Source organism: Theobroma umbraticum, unplaced genomic scaffold (genome assembly GCF_002168275.2).
Source record: "Theobroma umbraticum cultivar Fairchild unplaced genomic scaffold, ASM216827v3 scaffold_55.0, whole genome shotgun sequence".
NCBI classification, from domain to species: domain Eukaryota; kingdom Viridiplantae; phylum Streptophyta; class Magnoliopsida; order Malvales; family Malvaceae; genus Theobroma; species Theobroma umbraticum.
In genome coordinates, this window is record NW_018397270.1 from 1,434,900 (window position 1) to 1,458,673 (window position 23,774).

General features: G+C 30.8%; 1 protein-coding gene across 1 annotated transcript; it reads right to left on the minus strand.

Moving 5' to 3' along the window:
* Nucleotides 1-1,441: 1,441 nt before the first annotated feature.
* MNS1 (alpha-mannosidase 1) lies at nt 1,442-13,507 on the minus strand. Its single transcript, XM_021441266.2, has 14 exons — nt 13,220-13,507; nt 12,600-12,647; nt 12,017-12,148; nt 10,767-10,879; nt 7,900-7,965; nt 7,573-7,744; nt 6,326-6,415; nt 5,942-6,066; nt 5,774-5,839; nt 4,820-4,928; nt 4,634-4,732; nt 3,830-3,910; nt 3,582-3,752; nt 1,442-2,252 (listed from the first exon to the last, which is right to left on the minus strand). Exons 1-14 carry the CDS (start codon nt 13,376-13,378, stop codon nt 2,010-2,012), a joined length of 1,674 nt encoding a protein of 557 aa, XP_021296941.1. The 5' UTR covers nt 13,379-13,507; the 3' UTR covers nt 1,442-2,009.
* Between the last annotated feature and the right edge of the window lie 10,267 nt (nt 13,508-23,774).

The following is a 23,774-nucleotide window of genomic DNA, read 5'->3' on the forward strand; positions in this document are numbered from 1 at the left end:
GTTCTTAACCCAAAATCAGTTATTATTAGTTTTAAATAATTGTTTAGTCACACAGTTTCATGTTTTATTGCACACTATTATTATATTTTTAATATATATTTAGAGTACTGGCTGAACATTGACACCTTACCTCAAAAAGACATAAAACAATGCATTTTTTATGGAGCTTTGCCAAAACCTTATTCTGACTTTTGTTTACAAACACCACTTTTTGTAACTAAGCAAACTATCAATATATAAAATTATAAATTGTTGTAATATTCTTCACATTTTCTACTACCGACTATAGCATTTTGTATATGTAATATTTAGCACATGAACATGCTTTAGCCTTCACCTACAAAAAGTTATAAAATGAAAAATATGATAAATACAACTATGACAATATGTATTATTATATCTATGTGCAACACGCAAGTACATTTCTAGTACAACATTATATGATAAACTAATAATAAAAAACAAGTTAGGCCAAATTCAACTCAAATACCATTTTCAAGACTTACGGAGGAACTGAAGTTATTGATTTTAGCTAGTCATTCAACCCATTGACAAATCTATTATCAATTTCAAAAATTAACTTTATCAATGAAGGTGATTTCATAAGGTTCACCTAAACCATTGTAATTTTTTTTTAAAAAAAAAATGTATCATATGACAAAATCATCCATTTATTTACTTTTAAATATAAGCTTTATTGAATAAAACTGTATAATATATACATGTGTGTGCATTATATCTAATAAAATATTAAAATTGCATAAAAATACCCTCTCAAATTTGGTCATTTTTCTTTTTGGGTCTAGTTCTCCATTTCAAAGATTTATGCAATTTCAACATTATTTTTAGATAATTATTTACATAATATCTAAACTTCTTAAATTATTTAAAAAATTCAAATAAACCTCTATAGTTTCATTGCACTCTATCAAATTATTATATTTTTATTTTGAATTAAATAAATTTTTATAATTTTATTTTAAGTCAAATAAACCTTTATTATTAATGATTTATTTAATCAAAATACCATTTGTCATTTTATATCATGTGATACTAACGTGACGTACTAACATATTATAATTGATGATAATGTAACATGTTAATTTGATAAGATAACCCTTCACATCAACCCCATAATAATAACATATGAATAAAAAATAACAACTGTTTTTTCTAACTAATAATAATTAATTAATCATTAATTATGAAAACTTATTTGATCTAAAATAAAAGAATAAAAATTTGATTGAAAAAGAAAGACCAAAATCTTCTAACTTCTCCACAAGTTTAAAAAACAAAAGGTCAACACAATTAATATTTTATCCAAATCTCTTTTCGTTTCTAAACATTTTTCATCTAAACGACCAAACATCAAGAATCTTCCATTCTATTTTTCTTCCTTCCCAACATAGTTTTGTAACCCTCAAATCAAGGTAAGCAATTTAAGTTCAACTGTTTCAATTGAAACCAAAGAAGATACATGAACAGTGTGGTGGTAGCCATTATAAAATAAGCTAACATGAACTACATCACTTGAATAACAAGAGCACATCACTTATAACTATACAGTCATACTAGTGCACTGTATAAGATTCATCATGGAACCTAATAATTGTTCTTTGAGAATAAAAACAATAATTGTTAAAGTGAAATGCTCCATCTGATAACTAATGAGTCGTAGAAAGAAAAAATTGTCAATAAACCAAATGGAGATCCGACGCAAAGGCTTTTAAGCTCGTATAGGAAAAGCCTCGAGAAATAATTGTAAACTTTTTGCCTATATCCTATCCTACACATCCTTCATTTTAAAAGGTAAAGGGGAGGCATTTACCCGGGAATGAAGGATTTGTTTGGAGCAGCATGCTTCTCTGATGTGAACCGGAGACCCCACTCTTCTATCTACTTCAAGCAACTACAACGTTATAACCTATGGCTTGTCATCTATTTTAGGTCTAAAATCATATCATGGGATTCAGCCAAAAACAATTAAAATAAACTGCAAATGAATCCTAATTATCACCCAATCGACCTGCCTTCCTGACTCGTAGTCTAGCCACTGGTTTATGTTGCCCTTCCGATTTTGCAAAATCTGCACCATTGTGATTGACAATTCTTATAGGGTGAGCCTCTGTGTTGAATACCCACTCATCCAATGAGATGACTGTAGGGGGTGAGAAAAGAAGATAAAGATATTTGAGTGTCTCTGCAAGAAAAAAGCTCTGCATCATGTTGTCTTTAACACCAGAATTAACCTGAGAAAAGCCAACAATAATAAGCAATTAATGATGACCACAATAAAATTAGACCATTCTGCTCTAAGCAATTATTAGATCAGTCATTGCTTTCCACGGTTTATGGCAAACTAAAAGTAGAAACTCAAATAGTGATGCGGTTAGACAGTTAATATCAACAAAACATTTCTTAGTGCTCACTCAAGATAACAAAATTTCAAATTCTGATGATATCTTAGATTAACAAAAATGAGTACACAAATCTCAAGAATTTTTCACCTTTGAATCTTAAATTTTGCTTTTTAATTTTTCAATCTTCTTTTCATTTTAAAAAATTAGGAAATGCACTGAAGTGCAAAGGCTACATGGAAGAGAAGGCAGAATTACGAAGAAAATGAAAACAAAGTTACTATCTGCATTTCTTAAAATTATAAACCTTGAATATATAATTTTTTTTGAAAATAAACCTTGAATATATAATACCATAGATCAATGGTGAATATCTAAATTTCACACCAAACTCACAAAAGAAAGTAAATAAATACAACATACTGCCCAAAGAAGAGTTTCTGTGAATAAATAAATAAAAATAAATTAAATTTTTATTGTTTATATTTTTTAACAAAAAGAATAAGGTTTCATCAACTTAGCATCCAAAAAAGAAAGGAATTAATCCATCTTTCTGTTAATAACACATCAGCAATCAAGTTTAATTAATCATAAGCAAAAATGCGAATAAGTTAGATTATGCAAATAAGATCTACCCACAGTACAATATGAAGACAATACGACACCGATAGGAATTATGACACTCAATTTCATTTTCAATCTCAGATATTAACTTTAAATAGGCCTTTTAAATTATAGGTCCAATTTTTAAAATTTACTCTATAATAGAAACTTGTATGGGCCATCTATTTTATATTAAGAATACAATACCATATTTAAAAGTTCTATGTTTCCAAACTTGGAAAGATAACGAAAACGAGGTTTCAAGGAACTTGGATGGACAATGCCTTTCTCTAAGTTATTCTTCCTTTCAATTTATTACTGTCCAAAACAAAAGAATTTCTTGAATCTGTTAATTTCCTTTCTACTTGCCCCCTTTCCCCTCAATCCAAACACAGTGTTAGGAGCTGAGAATTATCATCTCAAAGGAAACAGAAAAGTAATCAGGCATTAAGTGCATATGTTTGACCAAGCACGCTAACCTATTAAAATGCTAAGGTGAGCATCTTATTGTGTTCTTTTATTTCCTTACAAAATATGATTTTTTTGAAAGGATTTTGAACCGCAAATATAAACAGTTAAGCACAGAAATCTAATGCTGCGGGTTTTATGAGCACTTACATCCTTCAGGCCAACATATCCAGATTCTATGCGGGAGTTCTTTTCAAATGCCTGAAATATATTCCAACCCCACTCTTGATACGTCTTATTACCAGTTAAACGCCACAGGTAAAAGAGTGATTCAATTGTCTCTGGTCTCAATATGTTCCAGGATGTACCCACGCTCATATCCTGAAAATATTACGCTTAAGAATGCAATCGTATAAGATGATAATCTCTCATCTATCATGAGATTAGGGATAACTTACCTGTCCAGAATTAAAGAAATAATTCTCTCCGGCTAATTTTGTTGGTGTGGACTGATAGAAATTGTAACAAGTCCACGCAAGCTGCATAAGAAGACCAAAAGAATCAAGTCCAAGACCTGAAGACCCAGCAGCTGTTTAAACAGATCATAAACGGGCAAATGAATATTTGGAACCCAAATGATTTATAAGCCATCTGTACCTGCTTAAACCTGCCTATTTCACACCCTTACTGAAAAACACAATGTTTTACATAATTTTTGCCCACAATGAAAAAGGAAAAAGAAACAGCAATTTACACATGTCATATTTGGAAAGCAAGCATGCAAGCCAAAAATGTATGAGACATATGAAGTCTTAAGCTCTTAATAACCATTCACCATGACATAAGATCATATTTAAAAGGATAATGCTTGTTCATGGAAACAAGATCGATCATATGAAGTCTTGAACTCTTTCTTTGAGCAAGCAACACTCATCTGAACCTGTCTAGTTCACTTTTCATGAAAGCAGGGTATGCACAGACCCCACAAACGAATACTTAGCAATGTTTAAGAAACTCCTTTTGACCATTAAAATGAATGAGGTTTCTTATTCCTTCCAACTTTTCCCTGATAAATATAGATGTATGCACAAAACAACATTAGCATAAATCTGGGATAAGGTCATCCACAGATCTCATGGATGACATCAACTTTCTGTATCAGAACCAGTAATTAGTTTTGTTCAAGGGAAATTAAACATTTTTCTGTTGCAATATCAAGGTAAAAGCATTTTAAGCTTAGCATTTCAAGCCATCAAAAATACCTCTTCAGCAAGTGAAAGAAATTTCTTCGCCTCATCAGGACCATAACCAGATGATCCTAAAGCTATCATTCCCGGAGCAAAGCATGCTAATTCATCCATCTGCATAAATATGAAGAGTAGAAAAAGTCAAATCATCACACTATAAAATAACAACACAGCACTACAGCCACAGTAACCCAATATTACCTTATCTGTCAGTGAATTCCCATTTTTCTCACAGATATATGCAAAAGATGATGGTGTTGATCTTCTAATTAAGCTTAGTAGACCTTTCATTGATGTTTCCCACATATCTCTACATTAAACATTCCACAATGGAGTTTTCTAATCAGAAAATTAATCAAAATAAAGTAGTTGGGTATGAGTTAAAATTGATATCCTTAAAACAAGAAAATCAAATCCATCGATAAAGAGTGTTAGCATTTTTATTCTTGTTCATGCAATTTATGTTCAAACGTCCACTACGAATTTATCTCAAGTGCCCCAAATTCAACCCTTGCCAAGTCTTGTACATTTCATCTTCATACTCCATACTTCAAAAAAATAAAAATAAAAAAGGTAGGAAGTGAGAGAAATTGGATATAAGTAGAATGCATTAGATACTCTTGTCACATTCTGCATGAAACAAAAGATGTGCCAACAAGAAAAAGTGAGTTCATTCTAGCCAAAAGAATAAAAGAAGCAAAGGTAGTCCTAAAATCACTGCATGGAAAACAAGGATTCAATTTTCTGAAATGTTATGAGAAGCATAAACTTAATTGTGCAGGATAGAAGGAGAATTTCAATAACTGGGCGCCATGAGGTTTAGTTATATACTCATATAAAGTTTAGCTGAGTGAGGGCAGTTTTAGAATTATAAAACGGAAACCTAATAACAGAAAGCTAAAATTCCAAAAGTGAATACATCAATAATTATCTCAAACAAACTTCTTTAAAGGGAAAGATGCCAGGAAAAGTAGTAGTAAGGGCTTTCCATGTCCATTAATTTAAAATAGATAACATTTCTACTCTTACCCAAAAGCCTAAGTCCTTCAAAGTTTTCACTTTCAAAGAAATATGATTTTCTCATCCAATGACTAACCATAAGCAGCTATTAATCGCAGCAATTGAAAATAGAAAAAAGAAAGATGGAATCCTCACCTATAAAGTTTTAAATATGATGTTTTGTTTCCTTGTATCCAGACTTTGAGCAGATATTCATAAAAGCTGCAAAAAACTTATTTACATTATGCACAATGTCATATGAAAAAAGGATGAAATGTGAAGCAAAAGAAAAAGACAGACCAAGAAAAGAAGGTGGATAAATACCTGTCACCCATAGCACCAAAGGTTATCGTTGAGTATGAACCAGTTCCTCTGTCAGGATTAATGTAGATGGGAAGCAAACCATCAGCCGGAAAAGTTTTATTAAGTGCAACTATAACCTTCTCCGCCTAAAACATCAAAGCAAAAGCAAATCAATTAACCACCCCAGCAACCAAAAGCCACATAAAACTTTTTCTTTCTCTCAAAAGAACCAGTGGTTAAGTCTTTTCAGCATATCTTTTCATTAAAACAATTTAACCCGAATTCTAAGAAATGAGGTTAGCAATTGGCTCCAGACAGAAGTCATACTCAACCAAGCAGTACTAACACAACAATTAGAAAAATATTCCGTAATATAGGCACACATAAGCATGAGATGGATATTACCTTCTCCTGATACTTGGGATCTCCTGTTCTTTGTGAAAGAGCGATAAACTCCAGCTGCTCTGTCCCTGAATCTGCAAGAATACTGTCACCCTAGGGAAGAGAGGATTAAAAAGTCAAACTCGATGAAAGAAAATATAAACTAAACATCTAATAACAGCCCCCAAGTCGCACAATAAAACTTTCTGCATAGAAGGTAATTGTTCTGCTGATGGAATGACATAAACTACCATATAAAGAATAATGAAAGACTTAAAATATGATTTGCCAAAGGCAGAGACAGAATAATCTCCAGAGCATATAACCAAATAACAGTTTTCAAGTCAAATCAGTTGAGCTTAAATCTCAACTACAGGAATCAGCAGAATAAATGCTTCTGCACTATTCCACTCTGATCAAAGCATGCTCTGTCAAGTATTCAGTCTTCAGCAATGTTAGTGTTGTCCAAGGCACAAGGACCCTTCCATCACCCAAGGCATGAAGCTATAGAAAAGCCCTTCCCCTAATGATATAAGGTGTTGATTTCTTTTTGTATTAAAAAAAAAATCAAAACATATACATATATATATATATATATGAAAGAAAATTTGATATATTACATCTAACAAGCTTAAAACCTATATGCTGTTAATGATCATTAAGAAGTCCACTCCATTCCATCAGCTAATGTATTCTAAAGACCAAGTTTTATTAGCAATTAACTTAAACTCATCATCAGATATTAGCTAAATGTTTCCTTCTCTTCTATCTCCAACTAAAAGTTGCACATGAACCATTTAGCAATCTTTATGGAAGGCATTGGTATTTTCCTCTTTTTTCTTCTAAAAGTACAGCTTGTACAGCTTACAAAAGAATGAAAAACCAAATAACCCAAAGGGACACTTAAGCTATGCATGCTTTTATTTGCCTTGAAAAAAGTAAGTCTACATGCAAAAGCAAGCACCTTATCAAAGACACTTGCCCACAGGAACCAAGGCACTTTAATTGATTTGGCACTGCACCTTAGCACATAGGTGCACACCTTGACAATACCAAGTAGTAATCATTGTTAGGGTTAAAAAGAGATCAATATGCTACGAGGCCATGACTAGCTGATCCAACAGCATAAAACAAGGCTTCCCAGCAGACATAAGCTAGAGAGGTTATTATTCAAGCCACCTTGCTAATTCATGAAATGGAAAACAACGTTCACTGCTATAGCATCAAAGAGAGTAAATATTAAACAGCATCAATGCAAAAACCATACTTACCCCAGTCCATCCAGGGTTATGTGGATTTCCACGAGCCAAGTTGATAATGTTATAAGGGATCCCAGTAGGAGTATCCCATGCAGGTAGCAATCTATCTGCGATATCTCTAGCTTTTTCAAGGAAAACCTTGTCCCCTGAAAGATCAAATGCACTAAGAAGTCCACCTACAACTCTGAATTTTCAATCAGAATAGACAGGACAAATTCATCAAAATTTGTGTCAATTTAAAAAAGAAACAAAAACAAAATCAAAGGGGGAAAAGGGTCACAACTTATTATAGTTCTAGATAAAACAACTAATACACATATTAAACCTGATAAATGCAACCTTATGGTTGTTTCGAAAACACTGGCATCATAGTCCTTATTAAAATCCAATGAGGTTGCAACCCACCTGCAAACAGCAGCACAACACCTATCAAAAGTAATTTAACCATAACCCCTCCACGTATTACATATTACATGTACTTTAAGAATGGTGACAAGACAGAATGGATGGAGCAACTTAATGCTTCCCCTGCTCCCCAAAGTGCATTAATGCACCAATGATCACAGGCCAGCATCGTGAAAATGCCAGTAGACAAAACTCCTAGCTATAATAACCAGAAAAGCACGTGTGCAAATCAAATGCTATTTATTGAACTCAAACAGCTGGAATCAAAATAAGTGAATAACCCAATAGACTTCGTAACTGTGACTCAGTGACCACAAGGGACACGTACAGACTGATATCCTTTTAAACTGGTATATGCTGCAAGAAAAAGGAAAAAAGAACAAAGAGAGCATCTGAAGAAGATAATAGGAACAATGAAAAGAAGTGGATTCAGACAAGGAGATTGGTGGCATAATAATGAATGATAAGCATGTTGAAAGATACTTGACAAACATACAACAAGAAAAAGGCAGACAGTAGGCTGAGGTGAAGGAGAGAGAGAAAGAGAAAGGGAGAGAGAGAGAAATAAGGTGATCATAGGTGATTGCAGAATTTCTCTCTTCAACAAATGAAATGTATGAAAAGCTTTAACAAGGAAGCTGAGCTGTTGAACCCTAGGGGCAGCAGAACTAAGAAAAACCATTATATTGTACCATAGAATATCATAACTAAAGCAATTGCCTCACACGTTAAGCAACCAATCTCTCTGCATATGCAGTGTCACTATTCTTACTTTCAAAAAAATTGCATTTGTTAGGTGTACAAATAATAAAAATAGCTTATCTTCAGGAAATAAATTGAACAATATATGCCCCCTGATTTTCTGCCATAAATGCCAAGCTGCAATGATGGTAAAAAGCAAGTACTAATTACTATAAGAACTGATGACATCACTAGCCTGGTATCAAATATTTTTTAAGTAGATAACATAAATCTACACTACAAACAGTTTCATCCCCTAATTTGGTATTTGAGAATAAATGCACATTTCATAAATTAAAGATATACCCATACGATAACTTTTACTATATAGGACCCTATTTAAGATAGAATGGATTTTTTTCTTATTGATGCAGGATGGAAAGATGCCACTTGAGGGATTAAATTATTTAAAACATTAATTTGCTATTTTGTTATATTTTTACAGGTTCAATTGTATAAACATTGTAATTGTAATTATACATTTGTGATATTTGAGATTATTTAGGACACTTTAAATTAATTAGTATTTTACTTTTTTTCAGTATTAGGGCATTAGGATTGTCTTGGTAATTTGAGCATATATTCGGTTTAGTTTTAACCTAAAAGTACCTATGGTTACTTAAATTCCTAGTGGCTTTGAGTTATAAATTATTGAGTGTTTTCTACTTTAAATATTAAGACTTGGATTATTGAGATTCTATTAGTTTTAGCTTTGATTTTGAGAATTGAAATCAGACATTTTGAAATTATCTAAAAACGAAAAAGAGATTGGACATTTTGAAAGAGCTTTCAGATTGCTTTCTTGAGAATTTGTTATCAGATTGAATTTTCCATATAATTGCATGATTCTATCCATGTAACTGACTCCATCTAACAGGAAAAGGCTTTCTTTATATTTGCTGTTTTCCCTTTTCAATTCTTCAGAATTAAAAGGTTGTTGCTTTTATTTTAGTTTGTGTTCTCTAAAGTTTCAAGTATCAGGGTGATCTACTAATTTCCAGATTTATCAAAGATAGCAGATTTAAGTCTAAGAAGCTTGCATTATATTAGCCTTCTACTCAGAGTTTAGTGATTGTTTAAAATCCATTGTGGTTGTACAAGCCCTTGCTGGATTATAATAGGATTACCATGATTCTATAAATGTGCATCTTCTTTCCATTAATAGAGAGAACTACTTGGAGATGATTTTCCAGAAATGTGTTCTTTATGGTTGCATGGAGTAATCTACCTTAGGTGCAAACTCTATGGAAACCTGAGGGCAGACAAAGCTTAGTATTTTTTACTTCTCTCTATTTAACATCTGCAAGTTTAATCCCAATTTCAAATCTAAAACCAGCTTGTTCTGCTTTGCTGAAACTTCAGAGATCTTTCCTAATCAACTGCTGTGAAGCACATATCGTAACACCAACAATATTAAACCTCAAAATCCAGAATTGAGGTTCTCAGTTCTTGCATATGTTCTCTCTCAGAAATCAGAAACAATGATGAAAACAAACATACTTTGAAGTGTGAGCCAAATTAAACAATTTGCTAAGCACCCTCTACTTTAATGATAAGACACATGCTACTAATGTTTTGACTCTTGTCCTGAGGCTTTCTAGTTTCCAGAGAACAAAAGAATAAGCTATGCCAAAAGTAAAGCAGCTATGCTATCCCAAAGACAAAACCACTATCTACATATGCTCATTAACAAAATCTATAATCAACAAAATAAACCAACAATAGCAGAAATGTCTTCGCTCGATAACACCGGCCACCCCCCCCGGCTCCCCCTTTTTTCTTTCCACAGTTTAACCTAGAAAAACACAAATAGAACTTGCTTATAAATGGTAATATCTCCCTAATGCAAATTACGAGTCCCCCACTGGTAAAGTAGCATGACATATATATAGCTTTAAGTTACCAAACTTCTACCAAATCAAAACCACAGCCAAACAGAAATAAACACATAACAGCTATTTCTCATCAGATTAAAAGGACAGAATGAAGCAATCTACCACAAAATGATAAGGACCTTTACATTTAAAAAGAGAAAGTCGAAACTAGAAAGCTGAACTCACTCTCTTGCTCTTTGGAACTGCTCATCTAGACCCATAATATATAATGTATCAAGAGAGTCTATTAATGTTGCTCCAAGACCACCAAAGCTATTGACACCATTCTTTGACTGAGGCTGGTAACACAAGACATAAAAAATCAACAACATTAGCATCTTCCTGACAAGCTTGTATAAGGGGAAAGATGAGGGTGGGGGGAATGGGATTGAATCCCACAAAAGCACCAGTCCAGATTTTTTTTTAGATGTGAAATAATCAGTTTAGAATTTGAACAAGACTGACCTCAGCAAACATAGAACAGAAAACATCATATTTTAAACAAGTTGAAGTTGGTACGCATCGAATTCCAACTTAGGTTTTCTTTTCCTGTCCTTTCCTTTCGTCCAATGTGTTTTCAACAATTATAAGTTCATGACTACTGCCAAACTGACAACATGAGTTCAAAACTACTTCACTGAACTTTTAAATCATTTTCAAACTTGTTCAAATTCAGTGCTAATTCTTTACTCTGAAAAAGTTTTTCACCATATACGCAAAGCCCATCTGGAGTCTTGTCAAACCATCAAACAATTTCTAATGACATTGAGCAAGAGGGGTGAAACCAACATAAGAATTGCCTAAGAACTTTGCTCTCTAAAGTCAATACTCAAACAAATTAGAAAACACCCATGCAGTAAAGCATAACTCTTGCGTCAGCAAAGAATGATGTACAAAAGTGAATGATTATTTCCTAGTAAAGGCATTGTCCTTGACACTTCCTATTAATTTATTACTTATTTGGTAACAGGAATTCATGTAAAGCATGGTAATCAAGGCAACAGCCTTATTATTTCTTGATGACTGAAAAGCGAGCACCCCTACCTTATGAAATCAATCACTTCAAGTTTTCAAACTAAGCTCCATAAGATTTGTAAGTGATACAAGTTCTGACAATTAGAATTTAGCAGGGCAAACAAATCAACATAAAGTTGAAAATCAGATAATTGTACAAGTTAACTGCTATTGTGATTATTGACCATCATGGCAACTTAATGATGAGCTACAAATGAACACATGTCTACAAATTATGAAGGCAAAGATCAAACCGCAAAATGAAGCACAGAAAGCCCCTGATTTGTAGAGCAACACATCAATATTAATGTTACTTTACATATCATAACTTTGGTAATACGACCCAAATTGAAGTAAAGTGGGAGAAAAAATGAAAAGACAAATGCTTGATATATAACATAAAGAGAAAGATTCCAGCTAACCTGAAGTTCATCATTGCCCCATGCATACTTCTCATATGAACTCCAAGCATGAATCATAGCTTCCTTCACTTTTTCTCTTCTTTGAATTTCAATGGGATCATCTGGCACCACCTTACTCTTTAATTCCTCCAGCTGAAAGAACCAATTGTTAATACTTAGTCCATGCACACCCAAAACTCACTGCTTGGGGCCATTTAAGGATATGATCTTAAATAGAACACCATAGCACAACATGACCCATTAACCCAGGTAGTTAAGAAAAGAGATGATCTTTGGAATCTAGCACATTCCATCTACTGGTCAATCTAATTCCATTGAAGACAGAATAAAAGAAGAAAAACATATGATTTCTTAAACAAATCACTAATCCTCCATTTTGAAAATACGTTGACGGTGAATTAAAAAATCATGCCTAAATCTAGAGTCTCCAAATAAATTCACCTAGAAATTTGCCAGTGATCAACAATAATTTAAATCCCCCTCCCTGGAAAAGAAAAGGTCAATGAATGTGAAAATGATGGTATGCAGTATTCAAAAATGTAGAAAAGAATGCTTAAGTTGAGCATAAAAATGGAGCACTTACAATATTTTGTAATCGAAGCACTTCATCGTTCAACTTGGACACTTCAACCTGCAAGTCAGTGTGAAATTTGATATACACAGGCATTTAAAAACCACATAACTCCTATGGACAGTGTGTATCCCCTTCAAGTAATGAATATGCACACAGTTTCCATCATGTATCAGCTCCCAAATTGATAACATAAAATTCATATCTTTTGTACTTCCCACCTTCAAAAATGACAAGATCATGATAATGCTTCACAGGATTCACCGTTCAAATTGGGGAATTTCTTAACTTTAAAATAGTGAATAAAACCTCAAATCATTCTCCCAAAAACCAACACAAAAGTCACCAAATAAAAAAGACTAACATATTAACGCGCTTTCTGATTCAAACCAAAAATTCCTTTACATTTCCATTAACAAAATTAGAAAGATAACAGTTACTGCAAACAGATCAGCCGTCATTTGTCTCAAAATTATGATCTAACAATTCTGAGTCCTTGAATTTCATATCAAATTAACAAAGAAATAAGTTTTGATCAATCCTGATTTACCAAAAAAACAAGAAAACAGAGCCATACCCAAAACTAAAGAGTCTAAAAATTAAAAAACAAAAAAAAAGCGAAAAAAGGTTACCTCGTGTTCTCTAACGAGAGTTTGACGATCCCAAACGAAAAAAGTAGCTGAAACAAATACAATCAAAAGCAAAGCCAAACGCTTCGGTCTTTTCAAATAATACGAGGGATTACAATATCTAAATCTACTCGACGATGGCGATGATCTACTCCTCGCCATTATTTAATTTTTTTTATTTCTCTAAATAATAATGAGATCTACCAAAAGAGAAAAAATGGAGAATGGGAGAAGAAGGACGACTGGGTATGGAACTGGAATTGGAGTGGAAGACGACAACAAAATTTGTACAGGCTAAAAGCGTAGCGTTTAATAAGTCAATTTTAAAGTCAACTACGGTGAAGTGGACCCACCTAATTCAATGCTTGACATTTAAGCTTCAATTAGAAATTAGGAAGACGCATTTATATTTTTTATAGTACCATCTGCATTACGGTTGTATCGTTTTATATTATTCATGTTCAGATTCATGTATATGGGTAAGCATATAAATTGAATAAATAGATTAATTCAGTTCAATTTGTTTGGTTTTGATTTTAATCAGGTATTTAATTTGATTTATTTTGATATTTTTTATGTTTAAAAAATTTTATAATTGAATCGATAAAAATTTGATTATTAATAATATTTGTCAAAATATATTTTTATGTATAATATATATTTATATATAAATATCAATGATATTTTTAATTAATATCTTAGATATTTTGAAAAATTAATAAAACCAACCGAATTGGCAAATAGATATCCACTTCGATTATTTTGATCTTAAAATATAATTTGATTAATTCTATTTCTTAAAAGTTTAAAATCAAATCTACTAATTAATCATCACTATCCCTGAGTATTGAAATACACACATGAACAAACAAAATAGTTTGTGCAGTAACAACCGTAATTCAGTATTTGTAAATAGATGTACATAGGCCCAAATGCAGACAAATTTACTGTTGGAATATAACAACATTTAATGTTACAAAAAGTAGTACAAGGAGCTTTTTCAGTTGTTATTATTAGTTGTGGAGTGCTGTTTTGGGTTAGTTATTATCACTAATGTATTTTGTGAATCACCATAAAAATATTCTATACAACACTCCATCCAAAAATATCATATGAGAAAAACTTCTCTCCCAATCTTGGCAGGTCCTCAATGTCACCTTTTTGTTATCATCTCGTGTTACAATGAAAGAGATAATTGTTACATATTTTATAATTTAAAGGTAAAGCAAATACAATAAATCTTTATAAATTAATATGCGATAAATTAATAATCTCGATTAAATAATATTTTTGACATGTCTCAACTTAGAATCAATATAATAAATTAATAATTTGCTAAATTTATAAGATAATGCATTTTAAAAAAAACACTTAGGTCTCACTTGATATATAAATTAATAATCTCCTTATACATTAAAATTATATATATTAGAACAGTGCGCGTAGCTATGCTACGGAAAATGTTATAAGAAATATAGATTATATTATATTATATTAGATTTCAATTTAGTACCTTTAAAAGATAAATTATTTGTAGAGAAAAAAAATAAACTAGTATTAATTGCAAAAAGTTATTTGCTTTGGTTTCAATCATGGGAAAATTGGTAGAGGATAAATTTTTTTCAATAGTATATATAACAGCGACAGTTCTTTAAGTGAAAGAGACAATAAACTAATCAAAAAGGAACACCATAAGCAAATCAAATTGTAAAAAAAAAAAGTGTTCCTATTTTGGTTAAACAAAATGATCACACTATTAGATGATTGTCATATATATCTTTTTCTCATTTGTTTGATTTCTGTTATTATGCTGCTTTTGCTAGACCTGTTATATACATGAAAAGATAAAATCTGTTTAGCGTCTAATTTTTTATAGCCTTTTAAGGCCATCGTTCTTTAACAAAACTGATGTATCAATGCTTTGTTCATGTCCATTATATACTTAGAATTTGGAACTGCATGAATACCTTAATGTTTTTGAAAATTATAGAAACAATGCATAAGTAAATGTATTTTTTAACTACAAATTAATTGTATAATAATGGAATAAAAAAGTAGAAAAAGTAAAAGATTTGAAAATATTGAAACATACCTTCTACATCATTTCTTCTTCTGTACTACTGGTTGAAGATACAGACTATATAAAGGAACAATCCATTATAAAGGTTTAGTACACTCATTCTTTCTGTATAACTGGTTGACAAAACGGACTGTGTAAAACGTAAATCCATAATGGACACATCCTAAGTTTCTTTCAATAATAAAATTACCTTCAATAGTCACATTGCTCACAGTTTGAATGACATTCTCATTCGTTACTACATCATTTTGTTCCATAGAAAACAACAAAGACTGATTATCAATAACAGGTACATCATAAAGTATTTCATTAAAATCACTACTACGGTTTAAACAATGATTATTATGTTCATGTCTTCTTCTTTTTCTTAGACCTTTCATTTGACATTGTATATGTGTTATATGCTCAGACGTAATACATTAATTGCTATGAAAGTACTATACATATATGAAAGTTAAACAATCAATTAATGTTATTTTTAAACAAAAATAAAATTGGTTATTGAACCAACAATAATCTACAATTTTAGGGTTAATATAATTATAAAGGTAAGTTTTTAAAATATAAATCATATCTTTTTTATATAAATATGCATTAGCTATTTTACTTTTTTTGCTGGTTATGATTGCTATGCAGGTGTGTTCAAATGTTGGAATCTTATTCATAAGATCTCTTTTATTTTTGACAAAGATGGCATGCATTTAGTTAAGTGGTTACGTTTATATTGCTCATTTATTGTTACCTATCTCAATGTGCAACGGGATAACAATTATTATATATTTTGACATGCAGAGAAACGTTCCTATGCTCGTTGTTATTGGCAGTCAATTTTCATGTTTAAGATTTAAAGGAAATTTTTCACTGTTAACCATATCTCTTTTATCCTTTTGCTAAATGGTTGGAATTTTCCAATAACAATGACACATTAATACAATAACCCATTTGACCAAACCCAACCAAATATATAAATATGAACTCCAAAATTCAACTTTGAAATAATTACTTAAATAGCTAATTAGATCATTCAATATCAAACTAAAAGTAGCAAAAATATAAAATTACACATTGAAACAAAACAAATAGGACAATAATCATATCTTTATATGTCAAGTATCAAAAATAGCAATACAAAAATGATAATTCTACAACAAAAGAAAAATATCAAACAATTAAGAAAAAAGTCTACTGGATCCTAAATTAAGTAATCAATTCATTAGTAAAATACCCATTAAGTGAAAGTACAAAAATTTGATTTATTCTAATTTAATTTTTTCTATCTAGCTTCATTGCATGTCAATCCAACTAATTTGAAATGTAGAAATATTTATTCAATCCAACTTTCTAAGGTAGAGAAAAGTCCTATCAGCACAATTACTAAAAAATGATTTCTTTTGTTGACAATTGAATGATTTTTTAAAGGTAATATCATATAAATTAAACCTAAGAAGTACTCCCCGATCAAAGGGACTAATTCTTCTTATTAGAAATACTTTTTCTCCTGTCTGATGATGTCTAGGAGCCCTACCTGTTGGATTATTGATTGAAAGTTTGTTCACCAAATTTTCCCACAATATTGCGGAAGATGAGCTACTGATAAAAAGTTGGAGAAAAGTATTGGCTGTTTAAACTTGAATAAAAACTTTTAAAAGAAAGAAAAAACAAAAAACAAAATAGTTAGAGATAATTAAAGAACAATTAACTCTTTACTCAATTAACAGTTACAGGTAATTACAAAGAAAAAGGTATATAAAGTGCAAACTCTCATAAATCTAATTTATTATGATTAATTTCTTTTATAGTTAGGTGAAAAGGAAGAAGTTATTCTTGGCTTTAGTTTGACAGCAAATTTGATCTTATCAATAAATCATTTTATGTTTGAATTGCAAGACAATGGAAAAACTTTAACTAATTACCTACTAACACTATTAGTGTACTCTTATATAGCAATAAAATGCATCAATTGAAATTTTTTTTCTTAAATTTTGAAATTACATATATAAATATTAAAATAGAACATTTATAGAACTTACTTTCTATATTATCTTAAAAAATGTAATGTTTTTAAATCTCACATAAAGAATTTGCAGGAAAACACAATTTATTCTTGTCAAATGAAGTAATTTTAAAGTAAAATCTTTTGAGTAGTAATTTATTCAGTCAAGAACTCGCAAATCATCATAACAAATTCAAAACGTAGATTTTATGTGAAAAAAGCTGAGAAGATAACTTTTCATTTAAATATTCATAAAACACCTTAACATTAATATTATATTCTTCATACATAGAGATAAATAAACGAATAAAGGATTAATTTGGTAGATGCTACCCAAACCATTTAACTAATTGAAAGGCTTACTATTTATTGTATAACCCAAAGACTAGTGTTGAAATTCCATTTATATATAAATATTAACTCTTTTTTAGAGGTGGAGGTGGTAGGGCATATAATTAAAGAACAATAAACTCTTGACTCAGCTAACAGTTATAGGTAATTGCAAGGGAAAAAGTATATAAAGTGCAGATAGAGTGAAAGCTAGCTAATATAATTATCATGGGTTTCATGCATGCCCAAAACAGGCTAGGCATGTATTTGAGTTTAATTGACAAACTCAAATAAATAAGTGCAACTCCCACCCCATAATTCTTTGCAATTGGTCCTCCAAAATTATTGAATTGAATATCATAAACAGACTAACAAATAAAAATACCTCAAAAATTAGGGAGATCTAATTATCACATTAGGAACTTTTTATCATCTTGCAAGGAGACAAAGCATTACTAAGCCTAAGATTTTAAGGCCAGCAAACCATATAAACTCTGAAACCTGCCATATCTTTTATCTCTTTTCAAGGTCACTGAGTTCCTAATTATGACGTAGTCTTTGTGGAACACCACATTGATGTAATAATTGTGTCATCCACTTGGAATAGGTTAATCAGTATGGTTGCTTGATAACTTTAGACTTCAAGAATTCCATTATTTGGTAATATAATATTTCACTACAACACCATTAAACAAAGTGTCACTATTATTTAAATTTAATTACCATTCTAACTTTTATAATCAAAATTCGTAGCATAAAGTAGCTTGAAAATAGAAGAGCATAAGCTTAAATTATTCATCTCGTAAAAAAATACATCTTTAAATCCCAATACAAAACCAATCAACACAGTATAATTGTTAACAATGTCTTCATATTTAAGCTTCTCCAAGGCACTTTTCATCAATGTATAGATATATGTTTATTCTTTCCATTTTCTTCACATATATGTCTTTCTCAAGAAAAAAAGAAAAATTTCTTCTGTAAATTGAGTAATATCTGAATTAAGGTCTTTGTAGCTCTAACTATTGATATTGAAGGCACAATAACACATGTCAAATCTAAATTATCCCACACTATAGTTCACATACATAAAGGTGACTTGCAGGAAAGAAAATACTATTACTTAATTATAAAGGATTACATAGTTTGCATATTGAACTCTTTCTGTAATCTCCAACAAAATCAATATCAATAACCAAGGCATGTTAGACATGCAGTTTCTACTTCACAAATCTACCTTATGATATGTTTTCTGTTCTAATCTTTTTTAAATTCACACATAGACTATGAAACTTCAAGTAGTATCTCCATGCATGAATTAATGCTTTTATGAGGAAGCGGATGCACTCTACTCCAACAATGTATCTAAAACAAAACTTGTCAACTAGAGAAGCAGTATTCATTTTAGACCAAAAGGTCAAACAAAAGATCTATTGAACCTATAGAAAGATTGTTTTTATACTCTTGAACAATTGTTGTTCTTATGAATCTATTGATATAAGGATTTTGCTATATATATAATAGCACAGTCTTATTGAAAACACATAATGAAAGGCTATGTAGCAATGATGGAAATTCTAAAGGAGAATAAACATAGAAAGCAATACTTGATTGCTTAATTGCAGCATTTTACAGATCAGCTACATGGAAACCTAATAACATTATTATAAAAATATTTCAAAGCTTAATTTTACCATTAAGTTTGGTTATGAGGGCTCTTCTTTGACATGATTAAGCTGGAAGACAAACTCATACGAAAATAAGCAAACAATATTGCTATCTTACTTGATAAATGATAAATAAACATAATCTAATAAAAGAAATGTTAACTTACTAACAATTCCTCAATACACAGGGAATATGATTTACATCTTTAATATGCTGATCTATGAAAAGTTATACATCTTTAATATTTTCTTGGTATAGAGTCTTTTGAATATTTGTAACGTGCGAGAAATCATACTATCCATGCCGACACAACAACCATAGACTAATACATAAAAATAGCTCAAAATCAAGGAGATCTAATCATCACAATAACTGCATTCCATCTATGAAGAAAATAAATGTAAAAAACCAACGGGGATTAGAAGCTAAGTGATTAAGAATTATACCTACCACAAATCAGAGGAAGCTATAACATAAATAAGTTGGGTAAAGGAAAAGCTTACAAGAAAGAGAGCATTGGCTTGAGTGAAAAAGCCAGACAATGGAAAAAGTATGAAACTATTAGAGATAACTGGTAATGAAGAAATTAGACACATAAAAGGTCAAATCAGGACTTTTACCATTAGAGTCCCAAGTACTCTAGGGCACACCTTTGTAATTGTTGGAGAATTTCTCCAAGAAGGATGAACAAAATGCCTGTTTATAGTCTCGAAAGTTTCCAGCGGGACTAAGACCTACAAAATGAGAAGAAGAAACTGAGAACAGAAGAGATGCTACGAATAAAGGATTAATTTTGTAGATGCTACTCAAACCATTTAACTAATTGAGTGGGAAGAGAGAGAGAGAGGAGGTATCAATGGAGGAAAGAGAGTCCGGCATGACAGGGGAGGAAACAGAAGTTGGTCGGTGGGCAGAAGAAAGGCTAACAATAATTAGGAGGCTGATCATCGAAAGCAAAGATGACAAAACAACAAAATGAGAAGAAGAAAATAAGGAGGGAAATCAACAACAAGAGAACAACTGATTGAAGGGTAAAAAAAAAAACCCTTAATCGACAATTAGGAATGTAAAAGAACTAATATCAATACAATGTTGTTTTGAATAACAAAGGCCAAAAAAAAGAAGGATTCTAATTCAATTAGAGACTCAATTGAAAGAAATTGAACAGTAATCAAATCATCCTACTTTTATATATAGTATATATATATACACACATTATTCAATTAGGAGACCTTTGTAAAATATGATTCTAATATTATTTATTTTTTTTTGAAATTAATATCTCTTTAGACCTCATCTCTAACTTTTCTTAGTGCATTAAGAAGTTTTGGTGTAGTGTTCTCATATTGTAAGAAAAAATTATGTAATGTGGTTGTTGCCTTGACTGCATCTTTACGCGAGATTGGCACTAATACAGAACTATTGTCTTCAACTTCATTTTCTTTATCATTTCTAGTGACATTTTCAATAATTAACTTGTCATGAACAATGATAATTCGTAATTAGGTAATTAGGTAATATTAGTATATTCATAATACACAATACACAATACATGTATTAAGATCAATGTTTTGGAAAAAAAGTTAAAGAATACCTTGATAAGTTAATTGTTTATTAGTTAATGTATAAATTAATTTTTGGTTGATAACTCTATTATATAGAGTTATTTTGACACCTTTTGAGGGTTTAAGTAGTTAGATCTTTGAGATTTTAGGTTTGGATTGTAGCATTTTAAGTGTTTTTCTAATTTCAGTTTGATTACATTTTGAGTATTTAATTTAAGTTATTTTAGTTAAATTTTATGTTATTTTGTTTTAAATTACTTTAAGAGTAGTTATTGCTAATTCTCTTATTGCTTTTGTAGAAAATTTGATGAAAAAGACTCATTTGATGAAAATTAGTGCAAGTATAGTGATGACTTCATTCGTATATGTGTTGGTATTTTGACCATATCTCTCTCTAAAAGCTCTAAATGAGGTTATTCTTACACCACTAGAATTATAAGAAGAAGGGCTACAATGTTTATGTTTACTAATTCACCCAGTTCTAATCGGATAATAGTCAAAATATTTGTCTAATTTAGAGCACTGTAGCAATATGCATGGATTGAACATAATACAGTATTTAAAGCGTATCTTTCAATCCAGTAGTCTAATTGACATGATTCTTAAGCCATTGGAAATCTAAGAGATAGGACTACAACTTTTATGTTTACCACTTTTCTTAGTTTAGATCACATCATGGTGAAAATCATGTTTAAATTTGATAGACTGCTGTAGCACTTGGAGAACAAGGCTGCAATGCTGGTGAAAGGAAGCTCATCATACAATTTCCCAGAGAGCTCAGCACCATAGTGTTGGAGAAGTAGTGCTGCAGAGATACTATAGTAAAAAAACTAGTGCTGTGGTGCCAAGAAATCAACGCTGCAGCCTTAGGTGATTTTTCAAAAATAAAAATTTGATGAGATTTTGAAAATTAAGTTACTTGGAGCCTATTTAAGGGACCTTTTTAGAGGTTTTAAGAGAAAGGCAACAAGCAACTATTCTGGAGATTTGGAGCCAAGAACAAGTAAGAAAATAAGAGAATTGGAGGGAGAATCAAGATCACAACACTTGAGCATTTGGCTCATTAGTTGGTGCACGATCCCCTTGCCTAAAGAGCAGGATTCGAATCCCTCTTCTCCTAATTATAAAAAAAAAGCTCTAACTATTAGTTTTCTCTTTTTAAATTTTGTGTTTTTCTTATTTTCTTTGACTTGGATTAATGGTTAATTTTCTTTGGATGAAGTTTTTACTAGATATTATGAGTTAAACTTATTTTTCTAGGATTACAATTAAACTCACATGTAATCTAAACTTTTAATCTCTTTTTTGCTTATCTTTAATGGAATTTGAATTGTTTATTTCAATTTGTTCTTAATGCTTTTATTTCTATGATCACCAATTAAATTGATTTAGGAACCTAAACAAACTTGGGAAAGGGAGTTTGGTGTAGACTAAAATTGAGATAGCATATGATCATATTAATTGATTTATGTATAGGATAGGGATACACTTATAGGCCTTATGTAGCCAGATTAGAGCCTAAACTTAATGAGTCCATTTTAATTTCAATTTACATAGGGATATAGTATTTTGGTTAAAATAAATATTTTTATAAAATGAGTCGAGAGACCTTTATAAATAATTGAAGACTTTAGGTTAGCAATTCAACCCATTGAAATAAGTTAAAGAAGAGAGTTAAGATTTAGATGAAGTGTGAGAGACATTATAATCTTAGGCTTGTTTGATTTGATTTATACCTAGTTATCTTGTTGCTTTGATTTTTCTTTTTAGAAAAAATTTTGCTTAATTAGTTTTAGTTAATTAATTTAGTTATTTGAATTTGATTGTTTGAATAAGATTAAATTGTTCAAATTTTAGTACTTAGTAAAATTTAAATCAATTCTTTGCGGGATCGATACTCTGCTTGCTTATATACTATCTATTTAATACATATGTTTGTGTAGTAGAATTTTAACTAACATTGATCCCAATGGAGTACTAGAAGGATGGTAAATAGCACTATTGAAAATTTTGAAGGAAACTCTTAAGGTTAAGAATGTTTTGAAGGATTTTGAAATAAAGAGTTTAAAACTCATTAAGGCTAAAAGTCACCAAGTAAAGAGAAGGTAAACAGAAGTGACCAAAACACAAGTATTTGTAGTGGTTCAGTCTTCTTAATCTACATCCATTATCTTGATTTCCCAATTAAAGATTTTCAACCCAACTAGGGCCGGTTTTAAGGTAAAACCACCAAAGGAAAGGCTTTAAGCCCCAAATTTTCTTATGCCCTATAATTTTTTTTGATAGTTATGCAATTTTATTACTAAATGCCAAAGTTAAATGGCTTTGGTCATTGATTACATAAATAAAAAGAAGATAAAAGTCAAATAACCCTTAAAAGAAAGAAATAAGCCCTAGACTTTGGGATATCCAAAACAAAGCTACAACTGATCAACAAAGAGTCCATATATAGTATGACTCCTAGAAGCTGTCCCAATACGGCACAGATGAACATCAAACCACCAGCAATGCTAAAAACTTGTTTGAACCTTGTCCACACATGCCCAACAATTCAATAAAGATGTCCAAATCCAAATGAGAAATGTGTCCAAAAATAGCACCAATTGACTGCAATGTACGCTATCATGCCTTTCAAATTAAATTAAAATACAAGACTACTTGTAACACTCCGTATTTGCGAATAGAAGTCAATAAGACCTAATCGATAAAACGAAGGTTCAATTGACAAAAATTTAAGTGCCAAGGAGCGATAGTGGGCAAAAAAAATATTTTGAAATAAAATAATTTTTTTAATATTTTAATAAAAAATAATATTAAAATATTAATATTTGAATTATTGTTGAGATTAGTCATGGAAAAGGATTATATGATTAATCTAAGTGGGGGAGAAGAAGTAAGAAAGAAATTCGAAAGAAAAATGAC

Excerpts from the sequence above, each read along its gene's own strand:
- MNS1 (XM_021441266.2), bottom strand. The coding sequence starts at position 13,378 with ATGGCGAGGAGTAGATCATCGCCATCGTCGAGTAGATTTAGATATTGT. Across the intron at positions 7,966-10,766 it reads CAGTTCCAAAGAGCAAGAGA|GTGGGTTGCAACCTCATTGG; the intron begins GTGAGTTCAGCT and ends TGCTGTTTGCAG. Across the intron at positions 2,253-3,581 it reads GATATGTTGGCCTGAAGGAT|GTTAATTCTGGTGTTAAAGA; the intron begins GTAAGTGCTCAT and ends GGCTTTTCTCAG.